Below are 23,356 nucleotides of genomic sequence, written 5' to 3'. Positions count from 1 at the left end.
GCCAGCCACTCCCCGACTCTCCCTCCTCCCTCTCTCACCCCCCGAAGGTGCCCCAATCATACACAGATCATACAAGATGAAGCCCGTCGTCTCCGCCCTCAACGCATGGTCCTGGTACGTCCACAATATATCCACCCAGCGCGACTCCAGAACCAGACCAGCTAGCTAATACAAGGGGACATTGAAATAGCGTGGTCATCTCCGTCTTCGCCATCGTTATCCTCTCCGTCCTAGGTTCGCTATACAAGGTGCGTTTTATACCACATCAATATATTCTATTATCGTCCAAAAAGAAAGGAGTATTCTGACAAAAAGAGTCATGGAATAGAGCGAACACCCCGGTTTCACTGGCTCCGAAGGCGAACCTGAAGATGGCGCCGCGGTCGCAGCTTCGATTTTCACCGCCGTGTTGGTTTATATTGTACGTGTTTATCCCCCTGAATCCTGATGTATATGGATTGGAGTGGTGGAGATGAAAGAGGGAAAAAAGAGAGAGAAAGAATGAAAGGATATGCTGACCGATCGATGGCTGGTGTAGGCTTTCTTCGTGTTCTGCGCTTTCCAGGCTTACTTGCACATGAGGGCCCGGAGGGGCGGGGCTATATCGTTGAGTTAAATGATGTTCAACATTGCTTTGCGATTTTGAGGTGGATTGCGTCGCTTTATCTTGCTGGTGTAGGAAGAAGAATATCGATGCAGATGCGGATGGATCATCGAGAGATGTACCATATATTCTATCCCGGGAGGGGGGCATACTTTTTCTGGATGTAAGAGAAAGAGAAAGGAAAGGAATGACGATATTGTCTGCGTGTGCTGTGCTACGTATGACAATCTGATCGTGGGAGGCTCACTCCATCCTCGCTTGCTTATCGTAAAGCCGGAGTGGTATTGGATTGATTATTGATAGCTTCTTCAGTTGCGACGTGATGTGATGGATGTTTGGATTGATTGATCTTTTTTGCGCCGTTCTTTTTTCTGGTGTATTTTGCGGGTTGTATATGTATATAGTCTTTGTTCAAATAGAACTTGTGTGTCCGCAGTTATGTTCAATCCATCATCATCATCCATCATGACATTTCACTGTTGGCTCGTTCATAGACGAATAGTACCAGCGAGCGAAGTACTATCTGTAACAGAAGGCTCAAGTAAGTACCAATACACATGTAACATGTATCATTCATCCTCATAAGTTAGATAGTAGTAGTAGTGGTAGGCAAGCAAATCGGCTCAAGCGCCATATGTACAATGCAAGTTTCTCTAATCCCGCCCATTTTTGGTATATACCGATTTCGCTACTGCTCCCCTGAATAACAGTATAATGGAGAACCAACCCCGAGCAACGCCGCATGCAGATAACCTAAGAAGGACTTTTGTGTGTTTCGAGTATCGTTTGTTGGTGATGTTGCAATACCGCACATCATTCATATTCAGAAATGGTTTTGTTTCTCTGATAGTGCTTAAAACTCCTCGTCTTCAATCGGGTCCAGCATCTTGGACATGTACGGTCCATCGAGAGTGTATCCCAGACGAGCGTAGTAGCTGCGCACACCGACACCAGAGATAACACTGATCTTTGTGCTGCCGTGCTCCTCGCGAGCGATGCGCTCTGCTTCTTCCATGAGCAGGGTTCCGAATCCGCGGTGTTGGAACTTGCGTGGGTCACGTCCGTGGAGAGGAACGGCAGATCCGTACACGTGCAGCTCACGCACGATACTGGTCTGCTGACCGGTGAACTCGGGCCGGAAGGTGTGGGTTGGGCTGCACTTGCGCAGGCGCAGCAGACCGATCAGGATATCCTGCTTGGGGTCCTCATAGGCGAGGAATGTCTCCCAGCCTCCGTTGGCCGTGTAGTCACGGCGGATCAGCTCGACTTGGGATGGGCGGATCTTGTTCTTGACTTCATTGATACCGACTTCACGGGTACGTACGTCGCGGCAGGTGGTGCCAAAGTCCTTCATGCGTGCCAAGGCTAGTTCGCGCAGGTTGCCGTTCTCGACTCCCGAGGTCACCAGGGGCATGGGGATATCACGCTGGACACGGTAGATACGTGTCCACGGGGGCACCAGAGCGAGGATGCGGGCAACCAGGTCGATAAGGGCGTTTGGCGTGTAGTTCTTGTAACGACCAGTCCTCCAGAGCTCGTAGAGACCAGTTCCACGGATGACCAGCGTGGGGTAGATCTTCAGACCATCCGTTCGGAAAGCCGGATTTTCGAAGTATTCCTGGAACTGGAACAGGTCACGCTCCATGCCCACGTTGGGCAGATCCGGCATCATATGACTGACGACCTTAAAGCCGGCATCCTTGGCAAGCTTGAATGTTTCTGCGACGGCCGCAACAGTGTGACCTCTGTTTGTGTCTCTGGCGACATCCTCATACAGACTCTGGACACCAATCTCCAATCTGGTACATCCGTAGCGGAGCATACTGCTCAAATGTTGGTCGAGACAGTAGTCCGGTCTTGTTTCGATTGTGATACCCACGCACTTCACGTTACTCATCTCACCAGCCTGTACTGCTTCGTCGACATTGTCCGTCTGGTATCCACTGAGCGCGTTGTGCAGCTGAGCCACAAACGACTCACGGTAGTCCTCTGGCAGAGACATGAATGTTCCACCCATGATGATGTACTCCACCTTGTCCACGCTGTGACCCAGAGACTTGATCTGGTCCACACGTCCTCGGGCCTGCTCAAACGGATCGTAACGGGCGCGGATCGCACGCATCGACGTCGGCTCATATCCGGTATATGACTGTGTAGAGTACTCAAAGTCGGAATCAGGGCCACCAGGGCAGTAGACGCAGATGTTTCCGGTGTAGGCAATATGGGGACAACGATGGGGTTTGCTCATGACCGCAACAACCGCGATACCGGACGACGTTCCTAGCAGGTGTTAGAAAAGGTTAAGCGCAGAAAAGGCGAATCGCAAACATACTGATGGGCTTCGCAATCAACTTGGGAAGGATATATTTCTTATAGTGCTCAGGGACAGCCGCGATAATGGCCGTCAATGGGGGTTGTGTAGCCAGGGCATGCTTTTTGGCGACTTGACCCCGCAGTTTGTTGAGGTTGATATCTCTCTTGGGTTTCTTGGGATCGCGTTGCGCTTCATATTCTTGGATAAGGGCATTCGCAATGTCGGAGCAAGCTCTCATAAAACGTTCATTCTCCGGGGGAAGTTTGGCATTTTTCTTAGACTTGGGAAGTGGCGGCATAGTCATTGTAGCGGTCGCCATCTTGAAGGAGGTGAAATGCACACCACGCGAACTGCGCGACGGGGCCAAAAAAAAAAGAAAGACGAGTAGAAAAATCAATCAACCGGCCAAATCAGTAAAGATACAAAATCTAGATCTGGATCTTGAATAGCCACTACCGAAAAGAGAAGCGTAGAGCTAAGATAATGTGGGGGAGATGCGGCGGAACAGCACAACGGCAACAGGAAAAAAAGAGCAGCGAGGCCGAGGGAGGCAACCGACCGCCCGTGACAACTCGGATCCGCTTAAAGCTTTGTCCCGAAATTCCCCAAAGCGAATCTGTCCGGCGCGTTTGAAACGGCTACTCTTCTCTCTCTTCTCTATCTCCAACCACAAACTCTCTCTTGCACCTTCGTAGTGCTTCACTTTCACACCTCTCCCCTCTTTCCGATCTCCCCTTACCGGGTTTCTTTCCCTGCCCATCAACCATGCAGGCCGTCCGCCGTAACACCGTCGCTGCCCTTCGCAATGCTGCTGCCACGCAGCGCCGGGCATACTCTGCCTCGGCCAGCCCGGCTTATGCTGAGACTGTGAACAACCTTCGCATTAACGGAGAGACCAAGGTCATCTTCCAGGGTTTCACTGGAAAGCAGGGAACGTACGTCTTTTTTGGCCCGATCCGCCGGGAACGCTGTTTATCATGCATGAGATGCTGACGTTGCTATTTTTCGTCTTTCCGCAGTTTCCACGCTGAGCAAGCTATCGCCTATGGTATTATCTCCTCCTACGTCTGCACCAATTAGATAGGTGTCTCCGGCGGTTTCACATGGGAAACTCACAACTTGCTAGGCACCAAGGTCGTTGGTGGAACCAACCCCAAGAAGGCCGGCTCGATGCACCTTGACCGTCCCGTCTTCGCCAACGTGAGCGAGGCCGTCAAGGAGACTGGAGCTACCGCTACTGCGCTCTTCGTCCCGTATGCTTCCGGCCGTCCTAATCGAGAATAGAAGGAACATTTGCTAATGATTAAGTCTAGCCCCCCCTTGGCCGCTAAGGGTATTGAGGAGGCCATCGAGGCCGAAATTCCTCTGGCTGTCTGGTAGGCAAAACTCTCTCGATGACGATAGAAGAGCCTAGCATGTGCTAACAACTGGGATAGTATCACCGAGGGTATCCCTCAACACGGTATGTTTATTAGCCATGGAGTAGCGCCGACGATCTCTGCATGTTGGGTGTGTAGGACTGACCACCAATCAATCAGACATGGTTCGTATCACCGATATCCTGAAGACGCAGAACAAGACCCGTCTGGTGGGTCCTAACTGCCCTGGTATCATCGCTCCTGTAAGTTGCATCCAAAAACCACTAGGCGATCCTTCTGGACAGGGGTCAAGATGCTAATGATGAAATTTTCGGATGTTATAGGGCCAGTGCAAGATTGGTATCATGCCTGGATTCATTCACAAGCGTGGCCGTGTCGGTATCGTCTCCCGGTCCGGTACCCTGACCTACGAGGCCGTCAACCAGACCACCCAGGCTGGTCTTGGTCAGTCCCTGGTCGTCGGTATCGGTGGTGACCCCTTCTCCGGCACCAACTTCATCGACTGCCTGAAGATCTTCCTCGAGGACCCGGAGACCGACGGTATCATCATGATTGGTGAGATCGGTGGTAGCGCCGAGGAGGATGCTGCCGAGTTCCTCAAGGCCAACAACAAGTACAACAAGCCCGCCGTTGGATTCATCGCCGGCATTAGCGCTCCCCCGGGCCGTCGTATGGGTCACGCCGGAGCCATCGTCAGCGGCGGCAAGGGTGGCGCTGACTCTAAGATCTCCGCTCTTGAGGCGGCTGGTGTTGTTGTCGAGCGCAGCCCCGCTTCCCTGGGCAAGGCGCTGCTGAACGAATTCGTCAAGAGGGATCTGGTCTAGACGAATTGATAACAGTCTGCACGCAGGCGGAGACATTCCCTTGAACCCTGCCGGTTCCTCGGCGAAACTCACCACTCTTATTCGCCCAGTATGGGCGGGGGTTTTTGACTTCTTCCCCTCCCCTCCATCTCTCTATCATTAGACGACTCCCTTTCGATGTCCGAGCCATGGCGGCCACACTGTACTTTTTGTCTCTTATATCTGGTCTCATTTTCTCTTTTTTCTCGTCGATATATCTCCTATGTTTAGAGATGCAAGGAAGTAATTAGGTTCACTTGTGTAAATTTGGTCTGAATTTCTTTCTTGCTTTTGGAAACTGATGTTGTAGTCGGAGTCATGATCTACACCGTAGTTATTGCAACCCACGGACTCCGTGTAGCAGAATCCTACAAAGTAGATTAATCTAGATGGAGTCTGGTACTACCCAGCACGGCAGGGTCCAAACTCAATAAAATGGAGTGAGTGAGTGAGTTGCCAACGTGCAGGCCCGCTTAGAAGCCTAGTGACTGAAGGATGGTTGCCTGAAGACTTGAACCAGACTAAGCTAAACTAAATAAACTAAACTAGCCTAGATGAGATGACTGAGGGCCACCCGGGAAACCTTCTCAATTCTCACCAAGCACATACTTGCATGTTGCAACTTGCAACAAAAACTAAACCGAATGGAATCGGCATATCGGACATACCCGGAATCCTCCCAGCCAGTATGGCCGAGCAAAAGGATAGTCCATGTTTTCGGGAATGTTGGGGCTTGGCACCGGGCCGGGAACGAAAGACCAACTTAACTTGAGATGAATATCCGATTAGGATCAGATCATTTGCCGCTTCAAGCAGCCGTGACAGACAATCACTTCCATCATCATCAATCATCAATCATCATCATGGATCATTATTCGGCTACCACAATATTAATAATAATAAAATAATAATAATAATAATAGTAATATACTTTGGCTAGAAAGCAAGCAAGCAAGCAAGCAAGTAGGCTGTGTACATCACCTACTATGTTTGGTTTTGTGAAATCTAGTGTCTGACCCTGTAAGGCCAATCAATCACATTTCTTCGTTGTTATCGTTCAAAGTTATTGGAAGATTATGCAATCGTGCCATGGATGTAATCCTGGTCTAGAACTATTACTACTTTACTACGTTGCTACTACTGTGTACATACGTACTTTTGGTTAGCTAGCTAGTTAGTTAGCTAGTTAGCCGCGACTTAGGGTCATTCATATCCCGGTATACTATACTATCCTATACTATACTATACTATTGTCACTCACTTAATTAATATCCGTAGTCTTAGCTACCACCTTAGTTGCTTTAGATTTTTTTCGGCCCAATCCAACGATGTGTGTGTGGCTTAGAAAGCTGAAACATCCCGTGTGTGTCCTAACTGCTCTGTCTGCATGCCGGTCTGTCCGTCGGCTTCCCGATGTTGCATTTGTTTCTGTTGATGGCTTTCGGGTTGTGGGGGTTAACCCTGGTTTTGAGGGATTGAGGTGGCTGAAATCCATTTACTTGGTGGTATCTAGTTGGTAGTGGTGTCTAGTTGGTGAGTACTATGAAGAGGGGAGGGGGGTGTGCTTAACTTTCAATGATATACTTATACTAGTTAATGCTAAAGAAGAAATATCTCCATCCTATTGAAGGTTAATAAGACAGGAGTGATATAGATTGATAAGTTTGATGATATGGTATAAATAGATAATACTTTTTTTTGTGTAACGCTCCTCCCTCCCATCCCTTCCACATTCAGTTCTATAGTTGAAAAGTAGAAAATAGAAAGAAAGGAAGAAAGAAAGCAGGTTTACCGACTACCTTCCCCCCCTTCCCCTCCCCTCTTCATCCCGACGAGGAACCACCATACCGAGCAACCAAAATCCTTCTGGTCGGCACCGGCAAGACAGGGATTCTACTCCCGTGTGCATTATTGTATTGCGTACTACTTCGAAAAGCGAAGCGAACAGAAGAAAAGCGAAGAGGGGGGAAAGAGGCAAACGGGACACCCTTAGCAAAAAGGTTGGTGAATAAATTAATTGCCCCTCCTTTCGGGCTGCAGCCAAGACTTATAGGTGCAGGATTAGTGAAAAGTCATTAGGTAGTTTACCTTCTACTGTGTGCTTCGCTTACTGTGTAACAGGGGTCTTTATCTATCTATCTATCTCTTTTCTATTTATTCAGTTATCTGTGTTTGTTTAGAATTCTGTGAGTGGTTACAAACGGGCATATGGAAGTTTTGGATGGATGATGGATGGATGGAGGGAGGGGGGGGATGTCTCAGATATCAGCACGTCAAAGTGATAGGCAGAGAAAGTGTGAGAGGAGAGAAGATGTGTCTGCCAGGTCCCATGTGAAGAATACATATACGCTATACCGAGTATGTTAATTGATCTGATCTGCTGCTGCTGATGCTCGAGCCCTGAAGATAAGAATGACGATGACAGAGGTGTTGTACGTGCGCAAAGCTTGCGGGTACTAACTACTACTAGTATTAAAATAGATGAAGTGCATATGTATGTGTATATTACTTTTCTGTTGTTGTTGGAATAAATAAATTAATTGTATTTGTAGTAGTGGTAGTGCTAGTTTAGGCCTGTCAAGCTGCTACTGTAGACGTATACTACGTAGTTATCTAGATAGCTAACCAACTAACTCAACTAGCTAGTAGTTGTGATCAATTAGCGTATAGTGATATTGATGTGACGACATCCTACTGTATACTAACTAGCTAAATGCACAGGTATGTCATGAATGACTGATAATCACCGATTTCAGCCTAACCAACAATCGATACCTCCTGCAGTATGGCAGACAGACAAACAGATAGATAGATGGACAGGTCGAGAACAAACGACACTGCAAGATTTCTTCTCATTCTCTCGTGTTGTCTTGGCTGCATACCCGAGCCTTGGAAGACCCCAACCAATTCCCGATTTTAGATAGTTGTTTCTTCTTTCTTGGGCTTTTCCGTATTCCTGGTCTTTTTTTGTCTTGGCCTCAGGCCAAGATTCTTGGTCGTGTCGGAAGATAGTAGCACACTAACCGAGAGAGTACAGTAATACAACAGATCATTCGGTATCTATCTACTACTCAATGTGTGGCAGAATCGGTTGTGTAAGCATGCAGCGAGGCATGCATACATACATACTTCGCTCGGGCTGTGCAATATGACTGGTTCTCGGGTTTGGCCACAAACGGAGAGAGAGGGAGGGGAGCGGGATAAATTACAGTAAGTTAGTTATTAAATTAATTGAACCTCGCTAAAGGAGAGAGAGTGTGTGTGAGAGTGAGAGAGAGTTGACAAGGGGCACAAAAAAAAAAAAAAAAAGCTTTAATATATATCTTTTTGCTTCTTCTTTTCTGCTTATTTCTTTTCTGTTATCTGCAGGTCCTGACAGGTACTAAATATGTAAGTGCATAATGACGGATGACCAAACCTATCTAACTACCACAAGTTTTTCTACACAGTAAAGTAGTAGTCTACTAGATGTAGTAGAGTTTCTAGGCAAAGAAAGAAAACGGAAGATACCGGATCGAATTGAGTTGCTTTGAACAAGGGCCGCGCCGTGATAACAATAACCTAGTTAGTTCTAGTCTCTCCCATTTTGATTTATTCATTCTACTTTTTTAAATTCTCTTTTTTATTTATTTAATTATACTTTTCGATTCTTTATTTTTATTATTTTTTCTTCAGTCGTCGGCTCGCATCTTGTCTAGATCCCGATCTGGTCCAAAAGGTACTCTTACTTACTTCCACAGTAGTGGTAGTGGTACGTAGTAGTAGTGGTGGTGGTGGTGGTGGTGGCATTGAATACGAAGAGGCAGTCAATAAACTAAATACTCACATCCACTGCATGAATCATAAATTCTACGAAAGATGGGATGGATGGATGGATATATCTTCACCGTCTCAACACAACAACACATAATCCAACACAAATCAACACAACACAACACAGCACACACCACCTCAAACATCAGCCATCCGAAAACCACTTCCGCCAAGAAAAGAAACAAGAAGACAGGACCGGACCAGCCCCAAACACAAAAACTAAACAGTTTCTACTCCCGTACGCCTCCCGATTGACCGCCCGTCTCAAGTGGCGGCCGCCGGCGTAGATCATCGCCTCCACTTTGCAGGGAACTTTAACCAGTCGGAATTGGTGATTCGGGTAGAGAGGGACTCAGAGAGAGAGGGGGGGAGGTCTGAGTCTGAGCCTGAAGTAAATAGTAGATAAATAAATAATAACTTTCGTGAAGTTACTTACTACGTACTGTTACTACTAGTTGGTGAAATATCTCTGCTGAGCCACCCACTAGTCTATATTTCATCGTAGTTAGTTTGTAGTATAGATACTCCGTAAATATTTAATCCTTTTTTTTTGTTATGTCTTCAAGTTGGTTTAGTAATATAGTAGTGATGCCCAAATAAATAATATTAAAATAATAATAATGAAGATAAGAATATTTCAGTTTAATTGTGATATCCGCACACTACTGCCGGATCACTTGGTATACGATGATCATCAAAAAGAAAAAGAGAAAAGAGAAAAGAGAGGGGCCGAAAAAGAAGAGGGAAAAGGGACGTTATGGTGTGCTTGGGACCCCTGATTTGCTTGTTTAGTTCGCGGTTCCGGCGCTAGTGCAGGACGACGCAGCGAGGATGGATTTGAAGGAATGGGTTATGGGTAGTTTTAGTGCTGATTTAGTAGTAGTGTTTTAACCTTCTTATCAAGGAAGAATTAGGGTGTGCTCTTGGCACAAGTTCCTTTTTTTGTTGTTGTGATCCTTGGCATGAGTAGTAGTTGTTGTTGTCGCTTAGGAGGAAAAAAGGGAGAGGAGAATATTCGGTGAAATATGTAGTACTCGTTCGGTTTACATAGTAAGCATGACTGATGGCAGAGGAAATTGTTCCGTTGTCGTTGTTATCTATCGAATTTGATTTTTCGGGGGTTGATTAACTGCTACTAGTGAGGTTAGCTCTTCAGCACAGTTGCTGTCGAACAGTTAGTAGTGCTGTTAGTAGTAGATAGTAGTAGTAGTAGAACGGAGTCCCACGGAGGAAGAAGGAGAAAAGTAGGTAGAGATCCAGTTCAAGGTCTCATCTTGCTCCATCCGCGATCTACGTCGTCAACCACACTATTGCGATCAATTAGTCTCAGACCCTCTTGCTCTGCGTGTTCCGACACTCCATACACCTCCCTAGAGTCCCTACACTATCCGTTTTCGTGGATTTACATGCATTGGTGCCTCATATCCTCACGGCATCTTCGTCATCACTTTCTATTATTATGCATCTCACCCTGTTGATTCCCCCATCCTGTATTTTCTTTGCTTCACTTCTACTGCCATTCTGTTTGCGCAACGACTCCTTTTTCACCCTATCCACCACCCCTGATGGCAATTTCTACTTGTCTCATATTTAAGCTTACCATCTGTTACGTAGACCTCCCGCACTGACCCGATCAGGTGCTCATTGGCTGTGGAGTTGTGGTTGGCGATTCTCCCGTGGGAGAGCTCCCTCAAGGTGTCTTGGTATAGCTTCACTCCACCTCCAATTCCGCAATCTGCAGCCACGGTGGAACCAGCCCAGCGAGGCTGGCCAGCTTGTCAGGGATCCATCCCAAGAAAACTCGTTGTCTGGGCGTCGCACTCGATTTTTTTGGTCCTCGCCTCCCATGCAATCATCCTCCCACACCCCCCCTTCTTAGTGCGTATGGGCCTGATGTAGATCCCCGAGATCCATAGCAACCCACTACACCTGAGCAGTTCGCCAATCAGGCTGATCTCAGATTGCTCATACTGGCGCGCGTGCGTGCTCCCTGTTTCCTACAACTACTCCTTCTAAAGGGGGGAGGGGGATAGGGACCCTGGCGTCCTGAGTCGTCAATTGATGACTTGCCTTGCCGTCTCGCGTTGCATCGGGCCTCTCCGTGTTGATCACGCTTAGCTTCTGCGTGGGAGACAGCCTTCTCCGTCAACACATGTGGAAGATGTTGGCTGAGAAGAGTCGACGGCCTATCTACTCCATACCATGTAGCCCAACGCTCCGCCACGGCGCCACTGAATAGCCTGCTCAGCTCCCTTATCACGGGCTCCGCTTCCATCTAGACCCTTGCGCATGACAGGCGTGCCCGGTCCTTCACACACACCATTCGCTGGAAATCTGTATGCTAAGTTGACTAAATCCGTCAGCTCTCGAGGTGCAGGCGCTAGTCGTAGTCCAGGATGGCCTGGAAAGCATGCTCGTTCTGGAATTTCATCACCACGCCGGGCCCACGTCATGTATGCAGATCTTGGTAGCTCCGCCCTTTCGCCCTTTTCAATTTTTTTTTTGTTTCTGATTCTTCGTCGGCTGCCCGACGGCTTGGACTCTCTCGGATGTGACCTAGACTACTGGTCGCCAAGTAAGACCGGCCGAAGAGATACTCCTAAACCCACGTCTCCGTTCATACCTTGGCGATAACACCGGCTCTTGCCACCCACATTTACCCTCTTTAGGAAGGTCATGGATGATGGATAGCCCCCCCGTCTGTCCAAGATGCTCCGCAGTGGAGCAATCCTGCATCTGCTTTTTTATCGAGTTTTCGAAGATGTTTTGGCCCAGTGCCAGATCAATTTCAAAACTCCGGAACATAAAGTGCATTGGCCTCGCACTTCCGGGCTTGCAATCTCAGCTTTGATATTCCTCCCCAAGGTGGTTCACAGATTGCCAACGTGCTTCGAGGCTGGCCCCGAGTCATATCAACAATCATGTCTTCAACCACATCTTCATCAAGATCAGACCTTGAAAAGGTCCCTGTACCACAGGTCACCCCTAGAGACAATGACTCCGACAAGGGATCTCTCTCTCCGGAGCCCTCGACCCTCGAGGCTCAGTCGTCCGAGAAGCCACCGCATCATATCTTCACACGGTCTCGCAAGCTGCAAATGGTTTGCATCGTCTCCCTCGCCGCCATATTTTCCCCGCTTTCGTCGAACATTTACTTCCCTGCCCTGGATGATGTCTCAAAAGTGAGTACCTCGGTTCCATGCCTTCCTGAACCCGGCATATTGACTGTATCATGATAGTCCCTCAACATCAGCATGTCGCTCGCAACTCTCACCATCACCGTGTACATGATCGTCCAAGGCCTCGCCCCTAGCTTCTGGGGTTCCATGTCAGACGCCACGGGTAGACGGCCTGTCTTTATTGGAACATTCGTCGTTTACCTCGTAGCCAATATCGCTCTTGCCGAATCGAAGAACTATGGTGAGCTCATGGCCTTCCGAGCCTTGCAGGCTGCTGGTAGCGCGGCCACCATCTCAATCGGTAAGGGTGACCTCACAGCCTATCATAGCATCTGGCTAACCATGATTAGGAGCCGGAGTGATTGGTGACATCACAAACTCGGAAGAAAGAGGTAGCTTGGTGGGTATCTTCGGTGGAGGTAAGAATACCCCCTTTGCTTGCCGGATGGCTAAGCTGACAGAATCAAGTTCGCATGCTTGGACAAGGAATCGGGCCGGTTTTCGGCGGCATCTTCACCCAGTATCTCGGTTATCGATCTATCTTTTGGTTCCTCATAATTGCCGGGGGCGTGAGTCTCCTGTCCATTCTGGTGCTCCTCCCGGAGACATTGAGGCCAATTGCTGGAAATGGAACTGTAAAGCTCAATGGCATCCATAAACCCTTCATCTACTCGATCACCGGCCAGAAGGGGGTTGTTGAGGGAGCGCAACCTGAAGCGAAGAAGAAGCAAAGCAGCTGGAAATCGGTTTTCGCTCCTTTGACATTCCTCGTCGAAAAGGACGTTTTCATCACTCTGTTCTTTGGAAGTATCGTGTACACAGTGTGGAGTATGGTGACATCCAGTACCACCGACCTCTTCAGCGAAGTGTACGGCCTGTCATCCCTGGATATTGGACTTACTTTCCTGGGCAATGGTAAGTAACATGATCCTCTCTGACACTTGGTTTGAATGATCGCTCATGCATCGACAGGCTTCGGATGCATGTCTGGCTCTTATCTGGTCGGCTATCTCATGGATTACAACCACCGCCTTACCGAACGCGAATATTGCGAGAAACACGGCTACCCGGCAGGCACACGTGTCAATCTGAAATCACACCCCGACTTCCCCATTGAGGTTGCCCGGATGCGCAATACCTGGTGGGTGATTGCCATCTTCATCGTGACCGTTGCTCTGTACGGTGTGTCTCTGCGCACACATCTGGCGGTTCCTATCATTCTGCAGTACTTCATTGCGTTCTGCTCAACAGGGCTTTTCACTATCAACAGCGCTCTGGTCATTGATCTTTACCCAGGTGCTAGCGCCAGTGCGACAGCAGTGAACAATCTGATGCGGTGCCTGCTTGGAGCTGGCGGTGTGGCTGTCGTGCAGCCTATCCTTGACGCCTTGAATCCGGATTATACTTTCCTCTTGCTTGCCGGCATTACCCTCGTGATGACTCCGTTGCTGTATGTCGAAGATCGATGGGGCCCTGGCTGGCGACATGCCCGTGAAAGGAGACTCAAGGCCAAAGCCAACGGAAATTAGGGAGGAAAAGGGTTAAAAATGGGGTAGTGGGATTGGTGAAGTAGATGTTTGATTCTTCTCCACACATTCTTGATTCGGGTTTTCTTTTAGCGGCATTTGGAGATACCACTGTTTTGCAAGCGATACCAGTTAGATTTATAGAAGAATTGATCATTTCCATCTTTATCTCGCTGTTGTTCTGTCATAGTATTGTAGATGCACATATGGGTGGAGGAGAAAGGATTGACATTGTGGTCGAAATAGTATGATTCAAGTGGAGATGGAAGTATAAAGTGGAAGTCTGTTGCTTAGTGTTGGAGACTAGACTAGACGTGGCCGATGAAGTCACGGGGCTCAGCTTAGATAATCTAAATGCGGCTGAAGTGACCGACGATGGGTCGTCATAGTTGTGAACACAGGTCGGTCAAGCAGAACATATCGCCGCAAAAGGGTATAACAATGGCTATTATGGAAATAAGAATGCTAGAGTAACTACCCCTAGTTTAAGAGCCAGTAGGTAGTTCTTATAAGGGTACCTATACCTATCTATTTGGGGGAACACGAGGAGGTCGGGAGTACATACTTGTTAGTTACTTGTTTGTTTGTGACGAGGAATGTCAGTTAGGTAAGCACCACGTGATGCGTGACCCAAACAAGCGCCCGGTCGTTGCTTGAGGAACCAATTTCTCTGTTTATCCTCCTTCGAACACCACACTTCGACCTTCTGGACACTGTCGCTATGAGCCTTCCATAGCCAGCCTGTTTCAGCTCGACAACCCCTCTTGATGCCTTGACGACAACTCATCAACTTCTAGCTCCGTTGGTTCACGTTCTTGCTGTCCTTCTTGCGGTGTGGACCTCGTGCGGTCGAGGGTGGCTCCGTGAAGGATCAAAACACACGCTATTGCCCGTGGTTACCGATCGTCTCTCACCCAGCAACAAGGAAACCCAGACAGACACTGCACAGCGTAGCAGATCCTAAAAGAGAAAGAGATGCCTCCTGAGATGGGTAAGAAGCTGCCTTCCTTCCTGCAGGCGACGTGTCTGCTTCCATCTGACCTTCTCCCGCACCTGGAGACCTTGATTGCCTTCCCTCTCCATCTGCTGTACCTTGGACTGCCGGCTAACTTGCAGGAACCGCAGCCCGAGCGGCCTCCCAATCATCGAGTGCTGCTTCCCAAGCAACCCAGATAGTAGCAACTCACAGTCGCCCCGGGACGGCTGATCTCATGAGATCACGCTCCGAAACCGTAGTGTCCCGAAACAGTCGTCGCCCGCGGTCCAGAGGCTCGACGGCTAGCATCCACTCCAACACGACCCAGCAGACCCAGGACCAACAGCTTGCCGATGGCTTTTCCCAGTTCCTGCCCACCCAACCCACTGCTGGTCACAATGTTTTCGGCGGTAACCCGGAGGATATCATCATGCGATTTGGCCAACAGTTGTCGCACCCGGTGAACGGAGCGTCCCTCGACCCGACCATGCAGGATGCTCACCATGCTGTCATGCCCAGGGCAGAGGAATTTCCCAGCCATGCAATGCATAGTCACCATATGTCACATCACTCCATCCCCTCTGGTCTATCAAGCCATGGATTGGCGGGCGTGCCGATGCCCCAATACACAGCTATGTATGACAGTGGAATTGAGAACCATGTGCCTGAGCATGTACTGGAAGAAAATGATATCTCCGAGGCTGGCGCGAAGAAGAAGAAGGGGTCCAGCTCGTCGCTAGCCAACGATAACGAATTGCGCAAACTGCTCCGCCAATATGAAGGGTATTCGCTGAAGCAAATGGCAGCCGAGGTCTTGAAGCATGAAGGCGCTGGAGGCAAGGCAGAGAAAGTCAAACAAGTGTTTGCGATGATTTGGTAAGGCTTGTTTATTGCAGTTCCATGTATAGGAATGTTCGCTCACAAACAGTCTAGGCTGAAGGAGAACTGCCGCAAGAGCAGCGGCTCAGTGCGCCGCGATCGCGTGTACTGCTGCTATGCAGAGAAGTGTGGAACAGAACGAGTATCAGTTCTAAACCCTGCTTCCTTCGGCAAGCTTGTGCGCATTATCTTCCCAAATGTGCAGACTAGAAGACTTGGTGTGCGGGGCGAATCGAAGTATCACTATGTGGACCTCACTGTCATTGAGGAGAAGCAGCAGAAGCCACCACCCCTCAATCCACAGTTGCCATCGAACACGAACAGCGCAGCAAATGTCACTGAAAGCAAAGTCGATGACATGATGCAGAAGAGGTGCGTCACGTGATGGACTCATTCACGGATTCAAGTACTTACATAGATCACAGTGTTAGTGTTGCGCCACAGCCTCCTGCAGATACTGCTGTATTCCCTTCGCCTACGACATCTTTTGCACCAAAGTTCACTGCAACCCCATCTACTTCGGGATGTGACTGCCAATCTTCATCTGAGTCTCACACTGGTTCATCCATCAGACTTGACAATATGGCAAGCACATCAGGAAAGTTGATACACCAAATGCTTCACCTACCGTCTTCCGACTCTCCCCCAATGGACAACGAATCTCTGCAGCTTCCTGATATCAGTGACTATCTGCCAGCCAATACGGATTCGAAGATTGCTGCGGCTCTTGCGGCTCTCTACCGTTCACACTGCATCTCCGTCATCGACAGTTTCAGATACTGCAAGGAAAGAAACATGCTACGATATTTCTCCGCCTTCCATGGAACTTTGACCGTACCAGTCCAGAAACTCCTAACCCACCCGAATCTTGCTCCGTGGATCAAGGAATGTGACTGGATAATGTACCAGAAAATGATCGCTTTCGTTGCGCCACTTACTACGCAGGTCGTTCCCAAGCTCGTGTTGGATGCTTTCAGCTCGATCTCTCAGAAACTTACAGCCCATATTGCCGATACATTCAAGTCTCAGCCACTGCATGTATCGGAGGCAAGATTAATTCCGGCTCATATCTTCTGCAACCTTCTGAAGCACATGCTCGATGTGAATCAATCTGCAAACGCGGCTGCGGCTTGGTTGTGCCATCCCGACAACAGAAATCAGATGTGGTTCGACTTCAAAACCTTGGTGGATCCCCAGGAGATGATCGTGAAGGCGAATGTCCCACGCTGTTCCGAACTTGCAACAGCACTGGTATTGAAGCATGATGTTCGGGCTTTGCTTACTCCTGTTGCGGACATGAATCCTTCTGCTGCCCTCCCGTTCTACACCCGGCCAGATACCGATGAAGACATCCAGGCACACAAGTACCCCGTGGAGTCGGCTGCGGGAGATGACTACAACTTTCCAGACAAGTGGATATCATTCATCCTCAACCTACCTTCCGTATTCCCCCATCACAGTACGCAGTGTATCATCGAGAAAGTCGATGCTTTATGGGATTGCATACTACGACGGTTGACTCTAGGTGGTGCCCAGAGTTTCAGCGCCTGGTGGATGACCAAGGTTTTCTTCCATGAAATGATGCTATGGCAGGCCGAAAAAGGAGGATTTATGCGTTACACCCCAAGCACCTTGCACTACGCAACCCTGAGCTCCAACCAGCAGGGGCCAACCAGCTTCCTCATGAAACCGTCTAACTGCCCAGTGCCGGACAAGAATGAGTCCCAACACGCCGCTCATTCGAGGACAAGGTCGGCCGCCAGTCCAACATCAGCGGAGAGTCTTACGCAAACACAGACACCAATGCATCGCTCGCAGATGGAAGCCGAATCGAACCAGAATACATTGGAAACCGAGAAGCCTAGCGGTGTTTCCGATAGCATGACTGGTTTCCAGGCTCCCAACAATGATGATAGCGCCATTGACCTTGACGATGATTCGATGCTCATGACTGTTGGTAAATATGGTGATATGATGGTCTCTGACCCAGCGGATGCTGAGGGAGATGTCGTCGTCATATAATTTACCTTCACATATCCATTTGAATTTCGTTCTTGGAAAGAAAAAAAACCCGTTTTCTTTGCTTATGGGCGGAGTTGGATTCTTTTTTTCCGGAGTACTATTTGGCTTGATCACTATTTACGTCTATTTCAGAGGAAAGCTCGGCGTTCGACGATCTTTGCACGAGAGACGAGAAATGACAGCATCGATTCGAGATACGTTGACCTGCAGCAATGCTGTCTGTGCAGGTTGACGATCGTACAAATCTAATAGCGGGTTGATCCTGCTAATTTTTCATATTTTGTTTCACTTCACGCTGTGGCTGCAGATGACCGAGGCCCGTCTTTGTACATATGTTTCGGTCTGCCGACGATTCTCAGGTTATTGTCGTCGGGATGCCATTCTTCCTGGCGCCTCCTTTTCCTACGCTCATTTTAATACCTTTCCCTCGTTTTTTTGTTCTGGCCTGGTTCATCCCAGGGACAGCTAATAACGACAACCAACGTCTATGGAAACCCCCAACTTGCTAAATACCTACCTGCTTTTGGCTGGCCTACCCGGTCGTCCTTCTGCTATGGGACTCGACATACGTGCATATTTGTTCCATGCGTTAATAGCATCTTGGGCCTGGTTTCTCTCAAATCATGACACTCTGATCTACCCCAGACAGGGTCTTTCATGCCTAATCACACTTTCCCACCCTTGTCACTCATTTCACATGACGGCTCAGTATACAAGAGCTGATCTCTCACTTTCCTTCCTTCTTACTGTGATTTACTCAACGCGGAAAAGGGCGCAATGCTAGTCTGGGTTTCGTTGGATGATGACTTTGCTTGTATTTTACTTCTGCTGGATTGAGTGATCTTGACCTCCTTCCTGTGTTTTTTCTGTTCATGGCCTTTGACGATTGATGTATTGAGTGATAAATAGCCATTTATTTTACAAATTCACAATTTCTGAAATATGTTCGAAGATATGATAGTAAGATAGCTAGTAAGTACATTCTAGGCATTCCATTTCGATGGAATGAATTACTACCTAATGAATAATCATGATGTCCATTTGTCATTTGGGAATGGTCAGATGAAGACATGCAATGGGTTTCATGGGTCATGAAGTAATTCAGCATGTGATGTGAGGCGATGAGAGAAGGCATCAACAATTACCATTAATCCCGGGGATGGTAAGTTCATGTCAGCAGCCCGGGTTTGAGCATTCGGAAAGAGAAAAGAAAAAGGTAAGAAACAAATCATGGAATGATAGTCGATGGACGCCATACTCCATAAACACCAGGCATTGTTCATTCCGTGCAGTTCCGTGCCGAGCTTTCGCAAAGTGCATTGGTCTAGTTGTGCTGGTTGGCTGTATTATTGTAGGCAAGTGAATTCTACAGTAGCAGACCCAGATAACATTCTGGTATGATTTGATTCAGAAGAAGGGAGGAAGAAGGGGAAGAGAAAAAAAGAGAAATCCCACTGGTTTGGTTTACCTGAAACTCAAAGCAGGGAAGAATCTGGTCCCGGCATAGCCGTAGGCGATGATGCTTTGGATGTCTATGTTTTTGCCGCTGTGAGGACTCCATAGTTTGACGAGGATATATCGTCCTGAGCTGTATCAATTGGTTAGAGACTGATGTATACTTATTGAGAGAAGTATAGTGGGAAGCAACATACGGAGGTGGATCGAATTTAATGCTGACCATGCTTTTATTGCGCTCAATGGAAAAGCGAGCATGTGGTTTCATTAGTTGAGGAGACTCTGAGCCAAGTGTGCCTTCAGGGCGCAGACCTGGTGTTGGCATGGCTAGGTATGGTCGTCGCCTTGGTTGGCCCTCTCGCTCTGCGACATAGCGGCGACGCATAGCTCGAATTCGTCGTGATAGCTCTCGCTGGCGTCGTGTAAATGTGCTGACATTTGAATCATCGTCGCTTAAGCTCATCTCACTGTCCGAGCATATTGTGTTGTCCTCGTCCATCCGCCCTAGGGGCATGCTATCGGTATCCGTAAGGGAAATCAGGTCGTCGTCGTCCATATGGTCAAGACGATCATGACGTACGTCGGACTGCGCACTGTACTCGGTTGTGACTCGAAATTCAGACGTGGGGTCTGGCACATTGCTAGCACTAGGTTCTACAGCGCCGGGGTCATCAGTACTATCTGATTCTGAATCCGAGGAGGGGTCAATAACTGGGCCCCGACCTAAGCTTTGCAGCGGAGGTCGATATGCATTTAGATACTCCTGGGATGGTTGCATTCCGCCGGGTAAATGCCGCGCGAAGGGCCGAGTTGATTCCCATTGCACTTCGAAAGCAGCTGTACGGGCTAGGACTTCATCACATGACATTGATACGAAAACCATGCCTTCCCGGACCCTTTTGAAATTGTCAGTGATAGTCTGAGATAGAGCGTCTAGCCCAACTGAAACGTACGGGGAGTTGTAGCATGATTTTGGCGCTTTGATTACAATCTTCTTCAGGCAGAACGGAGACTCCCCCTGGTGCTTCAGAACAAGATTGCAGCGATCAGATTTCGTACAGTATACGGAAGCGTCATTGCCAAGTATGTTCTCTGGCCATGAGCTCTCGCCATGCGGCTCATATCTTCCCCCATCGCAGCTAGTCAACTCCATCCTGAGTGCCCCAGGCACCACCTGGCCATATTGACCGTAGCGGAAGCCCTGTAATCCTTCTCTATTATCATCTGTGTCAAGCTTTCGACGTTTCGTCCTTGCACGGTCCAACTGGTGTTCATCTTCTACCTGTTGAGGCATGGCGGTGGGAGAGTCTAAGTGAGGGACCGGCGTATCTAGGAGAGAGGAAGTATTGGAATCTCTGGGCCGCCTCAGACGATTAGGTCGGTCGCTACCCCTACCAGCTCGGGGCCTTGGAGTTCTGCTATCAGAACGTGAGGGATCGGAAGCGCTTTCGTCTGGGTTCGCCACTGGAGCACTCAAAGGCTGCAGTCTTGGTACTCCTGGACGCGGACGCACCGGTGGCCCTGAGCTGCCCGTATTGGCACGGCTTTGTCTCGTTCGTTCCTGGAGCTGTTGCATATGCTGGTCGAGAGCTGCCCTGGCTTGCTCAAAGCTAGAACGGTCCCAGAAGCGAGAAGAGCGGTAATCGTCCATCTCTTGGTTTAAGGTCTCCACAGCACGGGCGAAGGCGAGGTCACCGCGGTTACGCTCCGATGTTAAGAGCTCCCGGAGATGCTGTAAACGATTTAGCGGAGGCTGCTGCTGCTGCTGCTGCTGCTGCTGTTGTTGTCGCTCATTGGTTCGAGCTCCACGAGAAGGACGGCGAGAGGCAGGAGGATAGTCGTAATTTCCCGACTACAGTGGTACATGCTAGTCAATAGCTGCAGCAAAGCGGGGTGGCATGTGGATGCTTAGGCCGTGTAAGGTTTCTATTGGTAGTAGAGGGAAGGCTAGATTCACAAACGTACCATCCTGTGAGAGTGAGTTGTTTCGTGGCCAGTGGAAGTTGGCTCGGAGCACCGGGAGGGAGAGGCAGTGAGCGAGCGGAAGCGGGAGCGGAGGCCGAGTAACTATACCGCGATTATGAGGCAATGACGAGGGACACGATTAAGAAAAAGCAGCTAAGCAGACGAGAGGGAGACACAAAAATGCCACAGCGGTGACATGGGAAAGGCCTCAAACAAGAAATGAAGGCCGATGAAAGGGTGATAAGAAGGAGGCGAGATGGTTGAAATTGGGAGGATGATTGATGAGGGGGTGAAATGGGATGGTTTGATAAGTGATTTGATTTGATTTGGTTGATTTCCCCAAAGCATTCAATGGCTCATGCACGTGATGATGCTGGGGTAAGCTCTCCTCCTGCCTATTACGACTTTACTCTCCGCTTCCCTTCTTTCACTCTCTTCGTATACAATCACTCGTTCACCGGGTTCCGGTTTCAAGAAGACCCCGTTGCCGACGGCGAAGATACATGCAAGTCCCACAACTGCTGGCCGATCCGCCTTTATCCGCTACTTTCCATTCGCCGTCTTGTGTCCCATACTTCTTCCCCTCACTCTCCTCCGGCACTCCGACATAAACCAAAAAGAAAGCTTTCGCGAACAGTCGCAATGGAGCCACAGCCCGATTCAGCTCAGACTATCAGCGCTGGTAAGAAGATTATCTCATCTCCGATAAGAATCTACTATCCAATGGAAACCGACGTTTGACTTGTCCATGGAACGCAATAGACGAGATAGCTCTGTATGATCGCCAGATCCGCCTCTGGGGAGTTAAAGCCCAGGAAAAGTGAGCTCTCCCAACTAACTACAATGCTTACCCAACCCGATCAAGCTGACGGTAACTTCTCTATAGACTCCGATCCGCGAACATCCTCCTCATCACTTTCAAGGCGCTGGCGAACGAAGTTGCGAAGAATCTAGTATTGGCAGGCATTGGCTCCTTGACCATCGTTGATCATGAGGTGGTGACAGAAGAGGACTTGGGCGCGCAATTTTTCATCAACGAGGAACATTTGGGTCAAAATGTGCGCTGTTCCATTACCAACAAGCTTTATCCATATACTGATCGCAACGCAGCGCGCGCAAGCGGCAGCGCCCTCTGTCCGCGCCATGAACCCGCGTGTTCTGCTTCACATTGACACAGAAGACATCCACCTCAAACAGCCCGACTTCTTCGCCCAATTCGATATCACCATCGCAACCGAGCTTGACTTTGCTACATACACCACCATCAATGCGGCCTGTCGCATCGCAAACCGTCGCTTCTATGCTGCCGGACTGCACGGATTCTACGGCTTCGTGTTCGCCGATCTGATCTCGCACGATTTCGTGATTGAGCGGACCAAGTCCAACGTCCCATCCGCCACGCAGGAAACCCCGACCCGCAGTATCCTAAACATCACCACAAAGAAAGAGAACGAGAAGGTCATCGAAATGGTGACCAAGCGCGAAGTGTATTCCCCGCTGATCCTCGCCAACACCTCGCCACTTCCCGAGGAGTTCACCCGAATCGCACGCAAGCGCAAACAAGTAACACCTCTCCTCACCTGTCTCCGCGCATTATGGGAATATCAGAAATCATCCGGCGGCGCCCTGCCCACATTCTCCCACCAAGACCTGGAACTTTTCACCAAACACGCTCGCGACTGTCATCAGGAACTCAAGCTCGACATCACCACCCTGGACGCCGGGTTCCTGCGCACCTTCCTCCAGAACCTGGGAAGTGAATTGAGCCCCGTAGCCGCATGCGTAGGCGGCTATCTTGCCCAGGACGTGATCAACGTCTTGAGCGCACGAGAACACCCCCTCCAGAACATGCTCCTCTTCGACGGAGAACGCTCCGCCGCTCCCATCTACCCCTTACACCCTTTCTTCCCTCCGGAAGTTGAGAGCGCCGTTCCACCCGTGGTTCCAGTTGTCCAAGCTATCCCGTTGGATGGCGAGCCAGCCTCGGCACTTTCAATGCCCTCCCGCTAAGACGTGAGACGGCAGTTGTTGAGAATGGACAGCGACCTACCCGATGAGGAATATTGCTTCTCTTCTTTCTCTTTTTTTCTTTTATTGCATATCGGCATCCCTGCTTGGTGGGGGGATCCGCTTACGACGTGTACGATAGATCTGATAGCACGATTTCGATATCTTCCGGAGGAACTACTCAAAATCAAGCCATCCAGAATTTCTTTCTTATTTCTCTCCATAAATAGGTCACTCGCATTAGTGTTAGGGATTGATGAATATTAGATTGATGAATATTACACTGATTAGAACTCAATTCCGCACAGAACATACCCAAACCAGTCCCAATCGAAAAATTCACGCCAAACCCTATAGCTACAGCGAGCTGGAAGACTACATAGTACCAGAGATCT

The 23,356-nt window shown here is 49.1% G+C and overlaps 7 protein-coding genes across 7 annotated transcripts; 5 read left to right on the top strand and 2 right to left on the bottom strand.

Moving 5' to 3' along the window:
• Positions 1–76: 76 nt before the first annotated feature.
• On the top strand, positions 77–616 carry AKAW2_70825A (uncharacterized protein; the record flags this gene model as incomplete). The annotated part of the gene is made up of 4 exons (XM_041683449.1): positions 77–114; positions 191–248; positions 329–421; positions 539–616. 4 exons carry the CDS (start codon positions 77–79, stop codon positions 614–616), a joined length of 267 nt encoding a protein of 88 aa, XP_041547709.1.
• An 841-nt stretch (positions 617–1,457) lies between these two features.
• On the bottom strand, positions 1,458–3,237 carry ELP3 (Elongator subunit ELP3; the record flags this gene model as incomplete). Its single annotated transcript, XM_041683448.1, has 2 exons — positions 1,458–2,884; positions 2,937–3,237. The coding sequence occupies 2 exons, from the start codon at positions 3,235–3,237 to the stop codon at positions 1,458–1,460; spliced, it is 1,728 nt and encodes a 575-aa protein (XP_041547708.1).
• Positions 3,238–3,683: 446 nt separating this feature from the next.
• On the top strand, positions 3,684–5,121 carry TCA8 (succinate--CoA ligase (GDP-forming) subunit alpha; the record flags this gene model as incomplete). Its single annotated transcript, XM_041683447.1, has 7 exons — positions 3,684–3,853; positions 3,938–3,966; positions 4,045–4,171; positions 4,232–4,294; positions 4,355–4,380; positions 4,457–4,539; positions 4,621–5,121. The coding sequence occupies 7 exons, from the start codon at positions 3,684–3,686 to the stop codon at positions 5,119–5,121; spliced, it is 999 nt and encodes a 332-aa protein (XP_041547707.1).
• A 6,752-nt stretch (positions 5,122–11,873) lies between these two features.
• AKAW2_70822A (uncharacterized protein) lies at positions 11,874–13,660 on the top strand (the record flags this gene model as incomplete). Its single annotated transcript, XM_041683446.1, has 5 exons — positions 11,874–12,134; positions 12,192–12,432; positions 12,482–12,550; positions 12,600–13,046; positions 13,104–13,660. 5 exons carry the CDS (start codon positions 11,874–11,876, stop codon positions 13,658–13,660), a joined length of 1,575 nt encoding a protein of 524 aa, XP_041547706.1.
• Positions 13,661–14,632: 972 nt separating this feature from the next.
• On the top strand, positions 14,633–17,534 carry AKAW2_70821A (RFX family transcription factor; the record flags this gene model as incomplete). The annotated part of the gene is made up of 4 exons (XM_041683445.1): positions 14,633–14,648; positions 14,783–15,509; positions 15,567–15,884; positions 15,938–17,534. 4 exons carry the CDS (start codon positions 14,633–14,635, stop codon positions 17,532–17,534), a joined length of 2,658 nt encoding a protein of 885 aa, XP_041547705.1.
• Positions 17,535–18,900: 1,366 nt separating this feature from the next.
• Positions 18,901–20,957, bottom strand: AKAW2_70820S (uncharacterized protein; the record flags this gene model as incomplete). The annotated part of the gene is made up of 3 exons (XM_041683443.1): positions 18,901–19,885; positions 19,943–20,841; positions 20,955–20,957. 3 exons carry the CDS (start codon positions 20,955–20,957, stop codon positions 18,901–18,903), a joined length of 1,887 nt encoding a protein of 628 aa, XP_041547704.1.
• Positions 20,958–21,596: 639 nt separating this feature from the next.
• On the top strand, positions 21,597–22,964 carry AKAW2_70819A (E1 ubiquitin-activating protein AOS1; the record flags this gene model as incomplete). The annotated part of the gene is made up of 4 exons (XM_041683442.1): positions 21,597–21,636; positions 21,717–21,774; positions 21,841–22,012; positions 22,065–22,964. 4 exons carry the CDS (start codon positions 21,597–21,599, stop codon positions 22,962–22,964), a joined length of 1,170 nt encoding a protein of 389 aa, XP_041547703.1.
• Positions 22,965–23,356: the final 392 nt, after the last annotated feature.

The sequence above is a fragment of the Aspergillus luchuensis genome, chromosome 7 (genome assembly GCF_016861625.1).
Source record: "Aspergillus luchuensis IFO 4308 DNA, chromosome 7, nearly complete sequence".
Classification (NCBI taxonomy): Eukaryota; Fungi; Ascomycota; class Eurotiomycetes; order Eurotiales; family Aspergillaceae; genus Aspergillus; species Aspergillus luchuensis.
The sequence above is the reverse complement of the archived record's forward strand: the minus strand, read 5'-3'. Positions and strand labels throughout refer to the sequence as shown.